The following is a 15635-nucleotide window of genomic DNA, read 5'->3' as shown; positions in this document are numbered from 1 at the left end:
ATGGAATAATTTCTTTTATTTTGACAAATGTTTGCCAATGGGAGCAAGCAGTAGCTGCCAAATATTTGAATCTTTCTCATGTGCTCTACAATGGATTGTGAAACAAAATATCATGCTGCTGGTGTGTCACATTTCATTGACGATTTTATATTTGTTGGTCCACCCCACTCTGACAAATGTTTACATGATCTCAATCAATTTTTGTCATTATGTGAAAGAATTGGAGTTCCAATAAAAACACAAAAAACTGTACAACCTACTTCAGTACTTTCGGTTTATGGTATTATTGTTGATTCAGAGAATATGGAACTCCGGTTGTCAATTGACAAAATAGAAAAATTCGCACTGCATTAATTTCCAATTACAACTGTAAGAAAATTCAGTTAAGAGAATTACAGTCTGATTGGTTTACTTAACCATGCTTGTATTGTTGTTTGTCCGGGAAGAACTTTTTAAAGGAGGTTGATTGACCTTACCTTCCAAGCCACTATATAAAATAAAGGTTGACCCGTGAAGCGAGAGCTGATATAGCAGCATGGAAACTTTTTATTGATAGTTTTAATGGGAAATGAATGTTTATGTCTGACCATTGGTTATCCGCGGAACATTTCAATTTATATACTGATGCAGCAGGTAGTCTTGGTTTTGCTGCGGTGTTTGGTTATAATTGGTTTGCTGAGAGTTAGCCGCCTGTCTTGGCTGCTTATGATATCACTATCAAAGAACCTTTTCCTATTGTTTTAGCTTTAGAACTTTGGGGACATGAATTAACTAACTCTAAGGTGCTTTTCTTGTCTGACAATCAGGCAGTCGTTGACATAATCAACAAACAATCATGTAAACACTCTGTGGTAATGAGATTAGTACGAAGATTAGTGCTTGCAGCAATGAAGTGCAATGTTTGGTTCCGAGCAAAACATATAGCTGGTAAATCCAATAAAGTGGCTGATGCGTTGTCTCGTTTCAAATTTCAGCATGCCAAAGTACAAGCTCCTTGGTTGTCCACAACACCAATATTAGTGCCATGCCACTTGTTCTACATTAGAAGTCTATTTTTATTACTGGTGAATTTTTTTTAACCCACCACCACCCCTTTCTAACACCTTTTTCTTTGATCCGCTGTTATTGTGTGTATTATTTATATATATGAATTGCTGGGAGTGGCCGTTTTTTTACATGTCGTTTTATGGCCGTTTTTAATGCCATCTCTTTTTTGTTGTAAGGAGACTCTCCAAATCTTTAGGGGAATAATTTACTTTTTTCTGTAATATAGTGTCATGTTCACTATTTTTGTACTCTCAGTTAATGTATATATATGTACATATTTTCTCTGTTATTTTATACATCATTTTAATAAATGACATTAACTGGAGACTATTTTCCTTCATCATTGCCCTTACTAAAAAACCTAGTGGAGTAGCGTGTCTTGTCATAGCTTAAGGAAATATGAATTTATCTCCTGGAACGTAGTACAATATAATGTACTCACTGTTGCATTGTGGTCCAGAAAATCCAGTTTGACAGTCACACGTGTACGTAGTCGTACTTGTGGGTGTACACTGCCCGCTATTCATACATGGTGTGTTGTCACAAATAGAAGCTAAATTAGATAATCATATCTGATATATTCCTGTTTGAATCAAACTTCAAACTTTAGCATGTATGTCACAATAATGTAATAGTAGGGATTGTCGAAAATAGGATTGTGACGTTTAGAAGTTAAGAATCGAATTCAGGTCAGAAATACTGAAATTATTAAAATAAAGAACGTATGAAATTTTGAAAAGATAAAAACATTTTAAATGTTAAATAAAATAATCACATTAACTCTATACTTTACATTCTTTAGTTACAGTCGAACAACAAGCTAAGGCGTGATAATTTTGCCTTAAGATAGAATAAATATTATTATAGTCATATTCATCTTTAAATGAAACACCATTTCAAAACTCGATGCTTAAATGTATAAAACTACGTTAAATCAATGAAATCGACTTTAAAATTGTGGGTGCCTAAATTAAATATAAATCAGGGTTTCTTGTAAATTATTAAATAATAAATCTGAAATAATCATTTTGTTTATAGTAGACTATATGATACAGTATTATTACCATCACACTGTGGTCCCGAGTAAGCTGATGTACAGTTACACTTGTACGTTGTTGTGTTAAGAGGAACACACTCGCCACCATTGTTGCAAGTAGCTCCGTTGCAAATAGAAGCTAAAGAAGACAAAAAAGTCGACCAGTGCACCAGGTCCATGTTCAAAGTGTTAAGTGGAGTCCGGGTAGCCCGTTTACTATTGTTTTGTTGTATTTTTTTCTAGTTATTTCATGTTCTTTGTTGTGTGTCTGCTCACTCTCTAGAATTTAGTTTTGGATTATATTCTTTTAGTTTCCACTCAAATGTGGTTCCCGTGATACAAGTGAAAAATTGACGTGTATTGCACGTCGAGTCGTCAGTTATTGAAGTTACGAAATTCAAAACTTGTAGTCATTCATACATGTACTCACTGTTGCATTGTGGTCCAGAAAACCCCGTTTGACAGTCGCACGTGAACATAGTCGGACTTGTGGGTGTACACTGTCCGCCATTCATACATGGTGTGTTGTCACAAATAGAAGCTGAATAAGATAATCATATCTGATACATTCCTGCTTGAATCATAATTCAAACTGTTACAGGTATGTCACAATAATGTCATGGTAGTGAACTATCGAACATAGGATTGTGACGTTTAGAATTACAGAACTTAATTCTGATAAATACTGAAACAAGGAACGTTCGAATATTTGAAAAGATACGATAATCTTAAATGGTAAGCGTAAAAAAATAGCCACACGAATTCAATGATGATTTACATTCTTTAGTTACCGTCGAACGTCAAACGAAGGCGTGTTATTTTTTGCCTTTAGACAGAAAAAAATATTCTTATAGTCAAATACATGGTTAAATGTAACATCTTTTACCCTGGCGCTTAAATGCTATGAACCCACGTTAAACCAACTGAATATCCATAATAAAAAATTGGGTGTCTACATTTAATACAAGTCAGAGGTTCTTGTAAATTATAATAAAATTACTAATTTTTCCGAAATAATCATTTTTGTCTTATAGTACAACATACGAAACAGTATAATTACCATCACATTGTGGTCCCGAGTAAGCTGATGTACAGTTACACTCGTACGCTGTTGTGTTGAAAGGAACACACTCGGCACCATTGTTACATGTAGCTCCGTCACAAACAGAAACTGGAAATAAACAGCTGACTCATGTATTGTTGTATGTTAAAACTATCACGGTTTAACAGGTTGCTTCGTTAAAGAGGGATATTTATACAAAGCACATGTCCATCATGTCCATTGTTTTGTTTTAAAACGTTCACAGCAAATGTATGTAACCCAAATCGATAGCAACAAGAAATGTTCTACGTGTCTGAAACATTCACCTTTATCAATTGAACCTCTGGGACAGAGTTATGTTGCTATAGGATTTAAACCATCATTACAAAAGTTTTATGGTCGTCTTTATGAACTTGTGCATCGTTATGGTGTATCGATCTGCACCATGAGAATTGTTTTACTCAACATTTCATAGTTTTCCTCTCCACTTTTGTCTACAACAGAGTTGACTTTTTATGAGCAACACGCGTGGTTCAAGAAAAGCGAAGACAACCTACTCGACCGGTGCACCAGGTCTATGCTCCCAGTGTTCATGGAGTTGGCCCATTTAATATTGATTTGTTGTAGTGTAATTTTAGTTATTTCATGTAATTTGTTGTGTGTCTGCCTTCACTCTCTAGATTTTATCTTTGTATTATATTCTTTTGATTTCCACTGAAATACTGGTTCCCGTAACTACACTTGTAAAACTTAGACGTGTGATACAAATGAAACACAGACGTTTATTGCATGACGTATCTCAGTTATCAAAGTTTAAAGATTTAAAACTTTTTTGTCATTTATACATATACTCACTGTTGCATTGTGGTCCAGAAAATCCAGTTTGACAGTCACAGGTGTACGTAGTCGGACTTGTGGGTGTACACTGCCCGCTATTCATACATGGTGTGTTGTCACAAATAGAAGCTGAATAAGATAATCATATCTGATACATTCCTGCTTGAATCATAATTCAAACTGTTACAGGTATGTCACAATAATGTCATGGTAGTGAACTATCGAACATAGGATTGTGACGTTTAGAATTACAGAACTTAATTCTGATAAATACTGAAACAAGGAACGTTCGAATATTTGAAAAGATACGATAATCTTAAATGGTAAGCGTATAAAATAGCCACACGAATTCAATGATGATTTACATTCTTTAGTTACCGTCGAACATCAAACGAAGGCGTGTTATTTTTTGCCTTCAGACAGAAAAAATATTCTTATAGTCAAATATATGGTTAAATGTAATATCTTTTAACCTGGCGCTTAAATGCTGTGAACCCACGTTAAACCAACTGAATATCCATTATAAAAAATTGGGTGTCTACATTTAATATAAGTCAGAGGTTCTTGTAAATTATAATAAAATTACTAATTTTTCCGAAATAATCATTTTTGTCTTATAGTACAACATACGAAACAGTATAATTACCATCACATTGTGGTCCCGAGTAAGCTGATGTACAGTTACACTCGTACGCTGTTGTGTTGAAAGGAACACACTCGGCACCATTGTTACATGTAGCTCCGTCACAAACAGAAACTGGAAATAAACAGCTGACTCATGTATTGTTGTATGTTAAAACTATCACGGTTTAACAGGTTGCTTCGTTAAAGAGGGATATTTATACAAAGCACATGTCCATCATGTCCATTGTTTTGTTTTAAAACGTTCACAGCAAATGTATGTAACCCAAATCGATAGCAACAAGAAATGTTCTACGTGTCTGAAACATTCACCTTTATCAATTAAACCTCTGGGACAGAGTTATGTTGCTATAGGATTTAAACCATCATTACAAAAGTTTTATGGTCGTCTTTATGAACTTGTGCATCGTTATGGTGTATCGATCTGCACCATGAGAATTGTTTTACTCAACATTTCATAGTTTTCCTCTCCACTTTTGTCTACAACAGAGTTGACTTTTTATGAGCAACACGCGTGGTTCAAGAAAAGCGAAGACAACCTACTCGACCGGTGCACCAGGTCTATGCTCCCAGTGTTCATGGAGTTGGCCCGTTTAATATTGATTTGTTGTAGTGTAATTTTAGTTATTTCATGTAATTTGTTGTGTGTCTGCCTTCACTCTCCAGATTTTATCTTTGTATTATATTCTTTTGATTTCCACTGAAATACTGGTTCCCGTAACTACACTTGTAAAACTTAGACGTGTGATACAAATGAAACACAGACGTTTATTGCATGACGTATCTCAGTTATCAAAGTTTAAAGATTTAAAACTTTTTTGTCATTTATACATATACTCACTGTTGCATTGTGGTCCAGAAAATCCAGTTTGACAGTCACAGGTGTACGTAGTCGGACTTGTGGGTGTACACTGCCCGCTATTCATACATGGTGTGTTGTCACAAATAGAAGCTGAATAAGATAATCATATCTGATACATTCCTGCTTGAATCATAATTCAAACTGTTACAGGTATGTCACAATAATGTCATGGTAGTGAACTATCGAACATAGGATTGTGACGTTTAGAATTACAGAACTTAATTCTGATAAATACTGAAACAAGGAACGTTGGAATATTTGAAAAGATACGATAATCTTAAATGGTAAGCGTAAAAAATAGCCACACGAATTCAATGATGATTTACATTCTTTAGTTACAGTCGAACATCAAACGAAGGCGTGTTATTTTTTGCCTTTAGACAGAAAAAATATTCTTATAGTCAAACATATGGTTAAATGTAACATCTTTTAACCTGGCGCTTAAATGCTGTGAACCCACGTTAAACCAACTGAATATCCATAATAAAAAATTGGGTGTCTACATTTAATATAAGTCAGAGGTTCTTGTAAATTATAATAAAATTACTATTTTTTCCGAAATAATCATTTTTGTCTTATAGTACAACATACGAAACAGTATAATTACCATCACATTGTGGTCCCGAGTAAGCTGATGTACAGTTACACTCGTACGCTGTTGTGTTGAAAGGAACACACTCGGCACCATTGTTACATGTAGCTCCGTCACAAACAGAAACTGGAAATAAACAGTTGACTCATGTATTGTTGTATGTTAAAACTATCACGGTTTAACAGGTTACTTCGTTAAAGAGGGATATTTATACAAAGCACATGTCCATTGTTTTGTTTTAAAACGTTCACAGCAAATGTATGTAACCCAAATCGATAGCAACAAGAAATGTTCTACGTGTCTGAAACATTCACCTTTATCAATTAAACCTCTGGGACAGAGTTATGTTGCTATAGGATTTAAATCATCATTACAAAAGTTTTATGGTCGTCTTTATGAACTTGTGCATCGTTATGGTGTATCGATCTGCACCATGAGAATTGTTTTACTCAATATTTCATAGTTTTCCTCTCCACTTTTGTCTACACCAGAGTTGACTTTTTATGAGCAACACGCGTGGTTCAAGAAAAACGAAGGCAACCTACTCGACCGGTGCACCAGGTCTATGCTCCCAGTGATCATGGAGTTGGCCCGTTTAATATTGATTTGTTGTAGTGTAATTTTAGTTATTTCATGTAATTTGTTGTGTGTCTGCCTTCACTCTCCAGATTTTATCTTTGTATTATATTCTTTTGATTTCCACTGAAATACTGGTTCCCGTAACTACACTTGTAAAACTCAGACGTGTGATACAAATAAAACAGACGTTTATTGCATGACGTATCTCAGTTATCAAAGTTTAAATATTTAAAATTTTTTTGTCATTTATACATATACTCACTGTTGCATAGTGGTCCAGAAAACCCCGTTTGACAGTCGCAAGTGAACATAGTCGGACTTGTGGGTGTACACTGTCCGCCATTCATACATGGTGTGTTGTCACAAATAGAAGCTAAATAAGATAATCATATCTGATACATTCCTGCTTGAATCATAATTCAAACTGTTACAGGTATGTCACAATAATGTCATGGTAGTTTGTTTGTTTGTTTGTTTGTTGGGGTTTAACATCCGAGCAGCAATATTTCAGCTATATTCAGACAATGAACATGAAATGGATGATAAAATGAACATGAAATGAAAAAAAAAAGGACGGTCACAAGGATAATAGGGTCGACAAATTTTGATTGCCATTGGAAAAAGGGGGATGGGTAAGGTCGGGCAATTTAGCCTCCTGTGGCGGAGCGCAAAGGTTCCTACTCCTATCGAATACCACAGCAGGGTTCTTTAAAGTGCGAGTAACGTGGCATCTTTCCCAACACGGTGCACCACTATGGTTTGCGGTCAGGTTTTCCGTATTATAGCCTGACAACCCCAGCATGTAACACGCCAGGGGTACCCCATTCCACCACCTGGGGCACACATCCCAGTTGCTCTGTGGGCAGAGCGCCTAGCCCCCGGCAAAGTTTCTGAGCACTATTTAGTCGCCTTTTACGACAAGCTTAGCGCTGCTGCAGGCCTATTCTTTTAACACCCGGACCTGCACGGGGCTGTCATGGTAGTGAACTATCGAACATAGGATTGTGACGTTTAGAATTACAGAACTTAATTCTGATAATTACTGAAACATGGAACGTTCGAATATTTGAAAAGATACGATAATCTTAAATGGTAAGCGTAAAAAAATAGCCACACGAATTCAATGATGATTTACATTCTTTAGTTACCGTCGAACGTCAAACGAAGGCGTGTTATTTTTTGCCTTTAGACAGAAAAAAAAATATGCTTATAGTCAAATATATGGTTAAATGTAACATCTTTTAACCTGGCGCTTAAATGCTATGAACCCACGTTAAACCAACTGAATATCCATAATAAAAAATTGGGTGTCTACATTTAATATAAGTCAGAGGTTCTTGTAAATTATAATAAAATTACTAATTTTTCCGAAATAATCATTTTTGTCTTATAGTACAACATACGAAACAGTATAATTACCATCACATTGTGGTCCCGAGTAAGCTGATGTACAGTTACACTCGTACGCTGTTGTGTTGAAAGGAACACACTCGGCACCATTGTTACATGTAGCTCCGTCACAAACAGAAACTGGAAATAAACAGCTGACTCATGTATTGTTGTATGTTAAAACTATCACGGTTTAACAGGTTGCTTCGTTAAAGAGGGATATTTATACAAAGCACATGTCCATCATGTCCATTGTTTTGTTTTAAAACGTTCACAGCAAATGTATGTAACCCAAATCGATAGCAACAAGAAATGTTCTACGTGTCTGAAACATTCACCTTTATCAATTGAACCTCTGGGACAGAGTTATGTTGCTATAGGATTTAAACCATCATTACAAAAGTTTTATGGTCGTCTTTATGAACTTGTGCATCGTTATGGTGTATCGATCTGCACCATGAGAATTGTTTTACTCAACATTTCATAGTTTTCCTCTCCACTTTTGTCTACACCAGAGTTGACTTTTTATGAGCAACACGCGTGGTTCAAGAAAAGCGAAGACAACCTACTCGACCGGTGCACCAGGTCTATGCTCCCAGTGTTCATGGAGTTGGCCCGTTTAATATTGATTTGTTGTAGTGTAATTTTAGTTATTTCATGTAATTTGTTGTGTGTCTGCCTTCACTCTCTAGATTTTATCTTTGTATTATATTCTTTTGATTTCCACTAAAATACTGGTTCCCGTAACTACACTTGTAAACTTAGACGTGTGATACAAATGAAACACAGACGTTTATTGCATGACGTATCTCAGTTATCAAAGTTTAAAGATTTAAAACTTTTTTGTCATTTATACATGTACTCACTGTTGCATTGTGGTCCAGAAAATCCAGTTTGACAGTCACACGTGTACGTAGTCGGACTTGTGGGTGTACACTGCCCGCTATTCATACATGGTGTATTGTCACAAATAGAAGCTGAATAAGATAATCATATCTGATACATTTCTGTCCGACTCAAACTTCAAACTGATACATGCACGTTATTATAATGTCATATGTCGTTAAATGTACCACAATTTCAAAACTCGATGCTTAAATGTATAAAACTATGTTGACCTAACTGAAACGTCTATACAATGTTGGATGTCTACATGAAATATTAACAAGTTTATTGTAAATGATAAAATAACCAATCTAAAATAATCATTTTGTTTTATGGTACACTGTAAGATACAGTATAATTACTATCACACTGTGGTCCCGAGTAAGCTGATGTACAGTTACACTCGTATGCTGCTGTGTTAAGAGGAACACACTCGCCACCATTGTTGCAAGTAGCTCCGTTGCAAATAGAAGCTAAAGAAGACAAAAACAGTGGACCAGTGCACCAGGTCCATGCTCAAAGTGTTAAGTGGAGTCCGGGTAGCCCGTTTACTATTGTTTTGTTGTATTTTTTTCTAGTTATTTCATATTCTTTGTTGTGTGTCTGCTCACTCTCTAGAATTTAGTTTTGGATTATATTCTTTTAGTTCCCACTCAAATGTGGTTCCCGTGATACAAATGAAAAATTGACGTGTATTGCACGTCGAGTCGTCAGTTATTGAAGTTACAAAATTCAAAACTTGTAGTCATTCATACATGTACTCACTGTTGCATTGTGGTCCAGAAAACCCCGTTTGACAGTCGCAAGTGAACATAGTCGGACTTGTGGGTGTACACTGTCCGCCATTCATACATGGTGTGTTGTCACAAATAGAAGCTAAATAAGATAATCATATCTGATACATTCCTGCTTGAATTATAATTCAAACTGTTACATGTACGTTACAATAATGTCATATATCGTTAAATGTAACAGCATTTCACAACTTGATGCTTTAAATGCATAAAACTATGTTGACCTAACTGAATCGTTTATAAAATGTTGGGAGTCTACATTAAATATAAATCAAAATTTATTGTAAATGATAAAATAATAAATATAAAATAGTCACTTTCTCTTTTTAGCACAAACTACGAATAAGTATATTTACCATCACACTGTGGTCCCGAGTAAGCTGATGTACAGTTACACTCGTATTCCGTTGAATTTAGAGGGATACATTGACCACCATTGTTGCAAGTAGCTCCATCGCAAACAGAAACTGAAAAAGAAACAGACTCGTGTGTTGTTGAGTGATTATGGTTTCCTCTTACTGTTCAAGGGGAAACCATGGAGGTTTTTTTTTGAGAGGGAATATACAAAGCACATGCCTATTGTCCTTAAACATTCACGGCAAATTTGATCAAACCAAATTGATAAGGAACAAGAAACGCTTTACGTGTCTGGAACATTTACCATGGCCTTACATTCAGCCATATGTGATGCATATGAAAAAACTAACAATTTTGTTTGCCGTTCTTATGTGAATAAAATTATAAGATTTAGATATTTTGTCATTCATACATGTACTCACTGTTGCATTGTAGACCAGAAAAACCCATTTGACAGTCGCACGTGTACGTAGTCGGACTTGTCGGTGTACACTGCCCGCCATTCATACATGGTGTGTTGTCACAAAGAGAATCTATGTAAGATAAATATTAAAATATCTGATGTATTCCTGTATGGATCAAAATTCAAATTGATACATGAACAACACAATATCTTAACATATACACCAAATTTATGACAGGGACAATGTGATAACTGATAACTCACAATTAAAAAGATACTATGCATAATGATACGTCACATTTAAAACAACGAGAGAGGAGAAGTTAAAAGATGGTAAAAGAGCAATCAAAGGAAGCAAGGTTATAGCGGTAATCAAAAGAATGTAATCCAGGAACAAAGACCAGACATGGAAAACAGACATATACAACAAAGAACATAAAGTAACTACAATCATGCATACAAAGTAACAAAAGCAAATGAGCAACTCGGACTCCACTAAAAATTGGGAGTATGGACCAGGTGCACCGGTAGTGTAAACGTCCTCTACTTTTTTAGAAAAACCCTCCGAGTTGCTCATAAAAAGTCAAGTCCGAGGTAGACGAAATTGGAAAGGAAAGCTATGACACGTTGAGCAGTTTTCATGGCGTCAATGGATACACCATAACGATCCATGAGTTCATGATGGCGACCATAAAATTTCTATAGTGATGACTTCAATTATGTAGCAACATAACCCTGTTCCAGAAGCCTACTTGTTAGAAGTCTAGCGCAATACAAAAAGTGTGCGTAGCTTCGGCAGGCTCTGGCATAACGTATGAGTTGTGATATGAACACTCTATACGCAGGTGCTGACGGGATGTTGCCACAGATGAAAGGAAAGTTGAAAGTTCTGAAGAAAAGTTTAGAGAATTCAACATTGGTAATATTAATAAAATATTACAATCATAAATGAAACATTTAGATAATTAAAATATCATAATCATGAATGAAACATTGGTAATATTAAAATATCACAACCATGAATGCAACATTGGTAATATTAAAATATCACAGTCATAAATGAAACATTGGGAATATTGGAATGACACAATCATAAATGAAACATTTGGAATATCAAAATATTACAATCATGAATAAAACATTTAGAACATTACAACATCACAATCATCAATGAAACATTGGTAATATTAAAATATCACAATCTTGAATGAAATATTAGTAATATTAAAATATCACAATCATGAATGAAACATTGGGAATATTGGAATGTCACAATCATAAATAAAAGATTAGGGATATCAAAATATTACAATCATGAATAAAATATTTACAACATTACAATATCACAATCGTCAACGAAACATTGGTAATATTAAAATATCACAATCATGAAAGAAACATTGGTAATATAAAAATATCAGAATCATGAATGAAACATTGGGAATATTGGAATTTTACAATTATAAATAAAACATTGGGAATATTGGAATTTTACAATTATAAATAAAACATTGGAAATATCAAAATGTCGCAATCATGAATGAAACATAGGAATTATCAAAATGTCACAGTCGTGTTTGAAAGATTGATAATTCATTCAGTGAAACCATGACGGGTGCATTCTAAATTACTGACGGAAAATTAGTCTAATGGGATGTGGCAACTCTACCATCTTACTTGATAGTGCATCACTATGTAGATGCATAGCATGCACGACGAGGAGCAACATAGAATGTTAATACAAGGATGCATATAATATGTATATAACCAAAATCTAGAATCGATGCAAGGTTGCAAATTTGCGATGCAAACTTGGTCGCTCCATCAGTGGGATTCGAAACCTTTATCTGATATCTATGGCAACACCCCCTGCACTAAGTCCAACGCTATAGACCACTCGGCCAACTTGGGTTTATCAAATAAAGCTTTTGTTTACCGAGTGATAATTCCCACTAAGTAAATCTAAAGCGCGAACATTAGCACATGATGTAACTGAATATAATCGAAAGGATTGTACAAAGATACCAAATGCATATTATATTTATATATATTCGGTATCTTTTCTATAATATATATAAATGACCATGTTGTCCTATAACTCAGTCTATGATTCTGTGTTATTACCATCACATTGTGGTCCAGAGTAAGCCGATGTACAGTTACACTCGTAAGCTGTTGAATTTAGAGGAATGCATTGGCCACCATTGTTACAGGGAGTCATGTCGCAACCAGACACTGAAAAATCAAATCAGTCAGCTCATGACATGTCATGTTAACTTTAAGTTATCTTCACGCAAAAAAGAACACATGTGGCACCAAATCGTTTTTTAAGATTATAACAAAATCAAATCGCAATGATTATCTTTTATTCTATCAACAACTCTGGATAAATAATAGATAGTCTACAAATTCAACATTTTGTGAATCAAATTAAACTTAATTTCGGTAAGGCTTGTTTTTGGAAAGCGGCATCATTATCTTATCAAGAAATCGTATACTCACTGTTGCATTGTGGACCAGAAAAACCATTTTGGCAGTCGCAAGTATAATCTGAAGGACTAGTTGGTGTACACTGTCCACCATTCATACATGGAGTTGTGTCACAAATAGAAACTATTAAAACAAACGTTCGTTACTAATATGAAAGATACCATATGAATTCTTGTTCATTTCGCGCTCGAAAATTGATCATACCCTAGCAGCACACTTAATGATGTTCTAAACTTTTTTTGGAAGATTATCTGGCGTAATGAATCTAAACAAGATGGCGCATATCTGACATAAAATTCGATGAATGTTCATGCATTAATATCTGGAACAAGTATGGTGAAGCTGCTATATATCAAGAATCACTGCTGGTTGAAATAATGACTGTAGTGACCATACATAGTCAAAATATAACTGAGGAAAACATATGTCTACTGAAACGCTCATTTCGTATTACTTAGTCATATTTTGACCGTATCAACACTTAAAATGTTCATTAAAAACACAATTTGTCTAACTCAACACATAAATACGTTGTCTTAAAACATCAAAGCAAATTTAGTATTGAGTAGGACACAAAATATCTGATGCAACGTTTTTGTGCGTTGAGGTGAACACATTTTGTCTCACACAACGCAAAAAGTGTTGACGTAGATATTTTTGTCTAACTCAACCAAAAAAAGCGTTGACATTGACATTTTTAACTAACTCAACCTAAGAAGTGTTGACATAGCCAAAATGTCTACATAAACATTTCATGTTGTTTAGATTGACAAAAATTGACTGATGCAAGATTTTGTACCGTTGTGGAAGACGAAATGTATTTCTCATAAACAGATAATGTATTGATTGAGGCATTTGTGTTTTATCAGTCAAAAACGACTGTGGATGGTCATATCAGTCATTATTTCGTCTAGTAGTGAATGTCTCTATTTAATAGGATGATAACTTTTCGAAAGAAAAAAAAACAGACGTTGATATATTGTAATACAGTACAATTTATATTTTATTATTATTACCGTCACAATGTGGTCCAGAGTATTCACTTGAACAGTTACACTCGTATGATGATGTATTAAGAGGAACGCATTGGCCACCATTGTTACAGACGATACCGTCGCAAACTGAAACTACATGCCAACAGAACAGCTATCTTTGTGTTTTTTATGTTATGTTGGTGTGTTATGACGGTTTAATATGGTGTTTCCATTCTGTAGAGATGTAAAATTGGTTTAAATAAGTAGCAATCTTTCTAAAAAAAATCAGACTGAAGTGATTCATGCATTTCAAAAACCCACCGAGTCAGTTTATTTCTTGCTCAGAAACAGTAACAGATCACATAACCAATCTAAGTTTTTCATTTGGTGATTGCGCTTTTGTGATTAATAATCATTTTTGCTGGGTTATTCTTGACCAAGAATCACTTTACCAGTGCTATGTTTAATTTTGTAGTACACACATGAACTTACTATTGCATTGTGAACCAGAGAAACCGGTTTGACAGTCACATGTGTACTCTGTGGGACTAGTTGGTGTGCACTGTCCGCCATTCATACATGAGTTTGAGTTACATATAGAATCTAAATGAGACATGTATCTATTACTATCATATCTGAAACATTGAACACGCTAAAACGATATAATATTAATGTTTTGACGCTACGATCATATCTGAAACATTTAGAATACTGAAACGTCACAATATAAATAATACTAAATCACGATCATGTCTGAAACATTGGGAATACTAGAATGCCATAATATCTAAATTCTATATCAAGATCATGTCCGAAACATAAAAAAAAACTAAAACAATACAATATGAATACTTTTGACATCAAGACTTGCTTATTAATAAGAATATTAAAACGTCAAAATATAAATAGTTCTATGTCACGTATAAGAACAGTAGAAACGTCACAATATAAATACTTTTACGTCACAATCATATCTGAATAGAATGAGAATACTGCCATGTTACAATCATGAATAAAGCAATATAAATGATTCAAAGTAATAATTCATGCCGTATGTGTCAGTCTGTGTAAGAATCATTAAGTGACTGAAACATTGTTTGAAAAAAAAAAACAATTTTGAAAGTCTAATTTGACTATTTGCATCTTGCCGAAACAACGCAGACTTTTTTTAACGCGCTAGAATTCTCACAAATAGGCTTCTGGAAAAGGGTTATGTTGCTACAAGATTGAAGTCATCACTACAGAAGTTTTATGGTCGTCATCATGAACTCGTGGATCATTATGGTGTATCCATCAGCACCATGAAAACTGATTTATTCAACGGGTCATTGTTTTCCTTTCCTCGTTTGTCTACTCCGGACTTGACTTTTTATGAGCAACTCGGAGGGTGTTTCTAGAAAAGCAGAGGACGCTTACCCTACCGCTGCACCTGGTCCATGCTCCCAGTTTTTAGTGGAGTCCGAGTTGCTCATTTACTTTTGTTACTTTGTATGTATGATTTTAGTTACTTTATGTTCTTTGTTGTGTATGTCTGTTTTCCATGTCTGGTCTTTGTCCCTGGATTACATTCTTTTGATTACCGCTATAACCTTGGTTCCCTGGATTACTCTTTAAAACTCAAGGAAAAGAAACACGATTTTGTATATCGCTTTTGTATATTGAGTTATAATTTCATTGAAATGCACTAAAAATATACATCCTAAGGG

The 15635-nt window shown here is 34.7% G+C and overlaps 1 protein-coding gene across 3 annotated transcripts in view; it reads right to left on the bottom strand.

Moving 5' to 3' along the window:
• LOC148597758 (uncharacterized) overlaps window positions 1–15635 on the bottom strand; it is a 49439-nt gene that overhangs the window by 15893 nt on the left and 17911 nt on the right. For all 3 annotated transcript variants that reach the window (XM_088562415.1, XM_088562416.1, XM_088562417.1), the window contains 19 exons: window positions 14422–14532; window positions 13972–14082; window positions 12968–13078; window positions 12590–12700; window positions 10485–10595; window positions 10062–10172; window positions 9677–9787; window positions 9274–9384; window positions 8893–9003; window positions 8057–8167; window positions 6900–7010; window positions 6074–6184; window positions 5446–5556; window positions 4609–4719; window positions 3981–4091; window positions 3144–3254; window positions 2514–2624; window positions 2112–2222; window positions 1490–1600 (listed from right to left, as the gene is read on the bottom strand). In XM_088562415.1, the coding sequence (XP_088418541.1) occupies window positions 1490–1600; window positions 2112–2222; window positions 2514–2624; window positions 3144–3254; window positions 3981–4091; window positions 4609–4719; window positions 5446–5556; window positions 6074–6184; window positions 6900–7010; window positions 8057–8167; window positions 8893–9003; window positions 9274–9384; window positions 9677–9787; window positions 10062–10172; window positions 10485–10595; window positions 12590–12700; window positions 12968–13078; window positions 13972–14082; window positions 14422–14532 (2109 nt within the window). The remainder of the gene's footprint in view (window positions 1–1489; window positions 1601–2111; window positions 2223–2513; window positions 2625–3143; window positions 3255–3980; window positions 4092–4608; window positions 4720–5445; window positions 5557–6073; window positions 6185–6899; window positions 7011–8056; window positions 8168–8892; window positions 9004–9273; window positions 9385–9676; window positions 9788–10061; window positions 10173–10484; window positions 10596–12589; window positions 12701–12967; window positions 13079–13971; window positions 14083–14421; window positions 14533–15635) is intronic.

This window comes from Perna viridis, chromosome 14 (genome assembly GCF_037379345.1).
Source record: "Perna viridis isolate PV_CMFRI_1.1 ecotype Kerala chromosome 14, ASM3737934v1, whole genome shotgun sequence".
NCBI lineage: Eukaryota > Metazoa > Mollusca > Bivalvia > Mytilida > Mytilidae > Perna > Perna viridis.
Note: the sequence above shows the minus strand (reverse complement) of the source record. Positions and strands in the feature narration are given on the sequence as shown.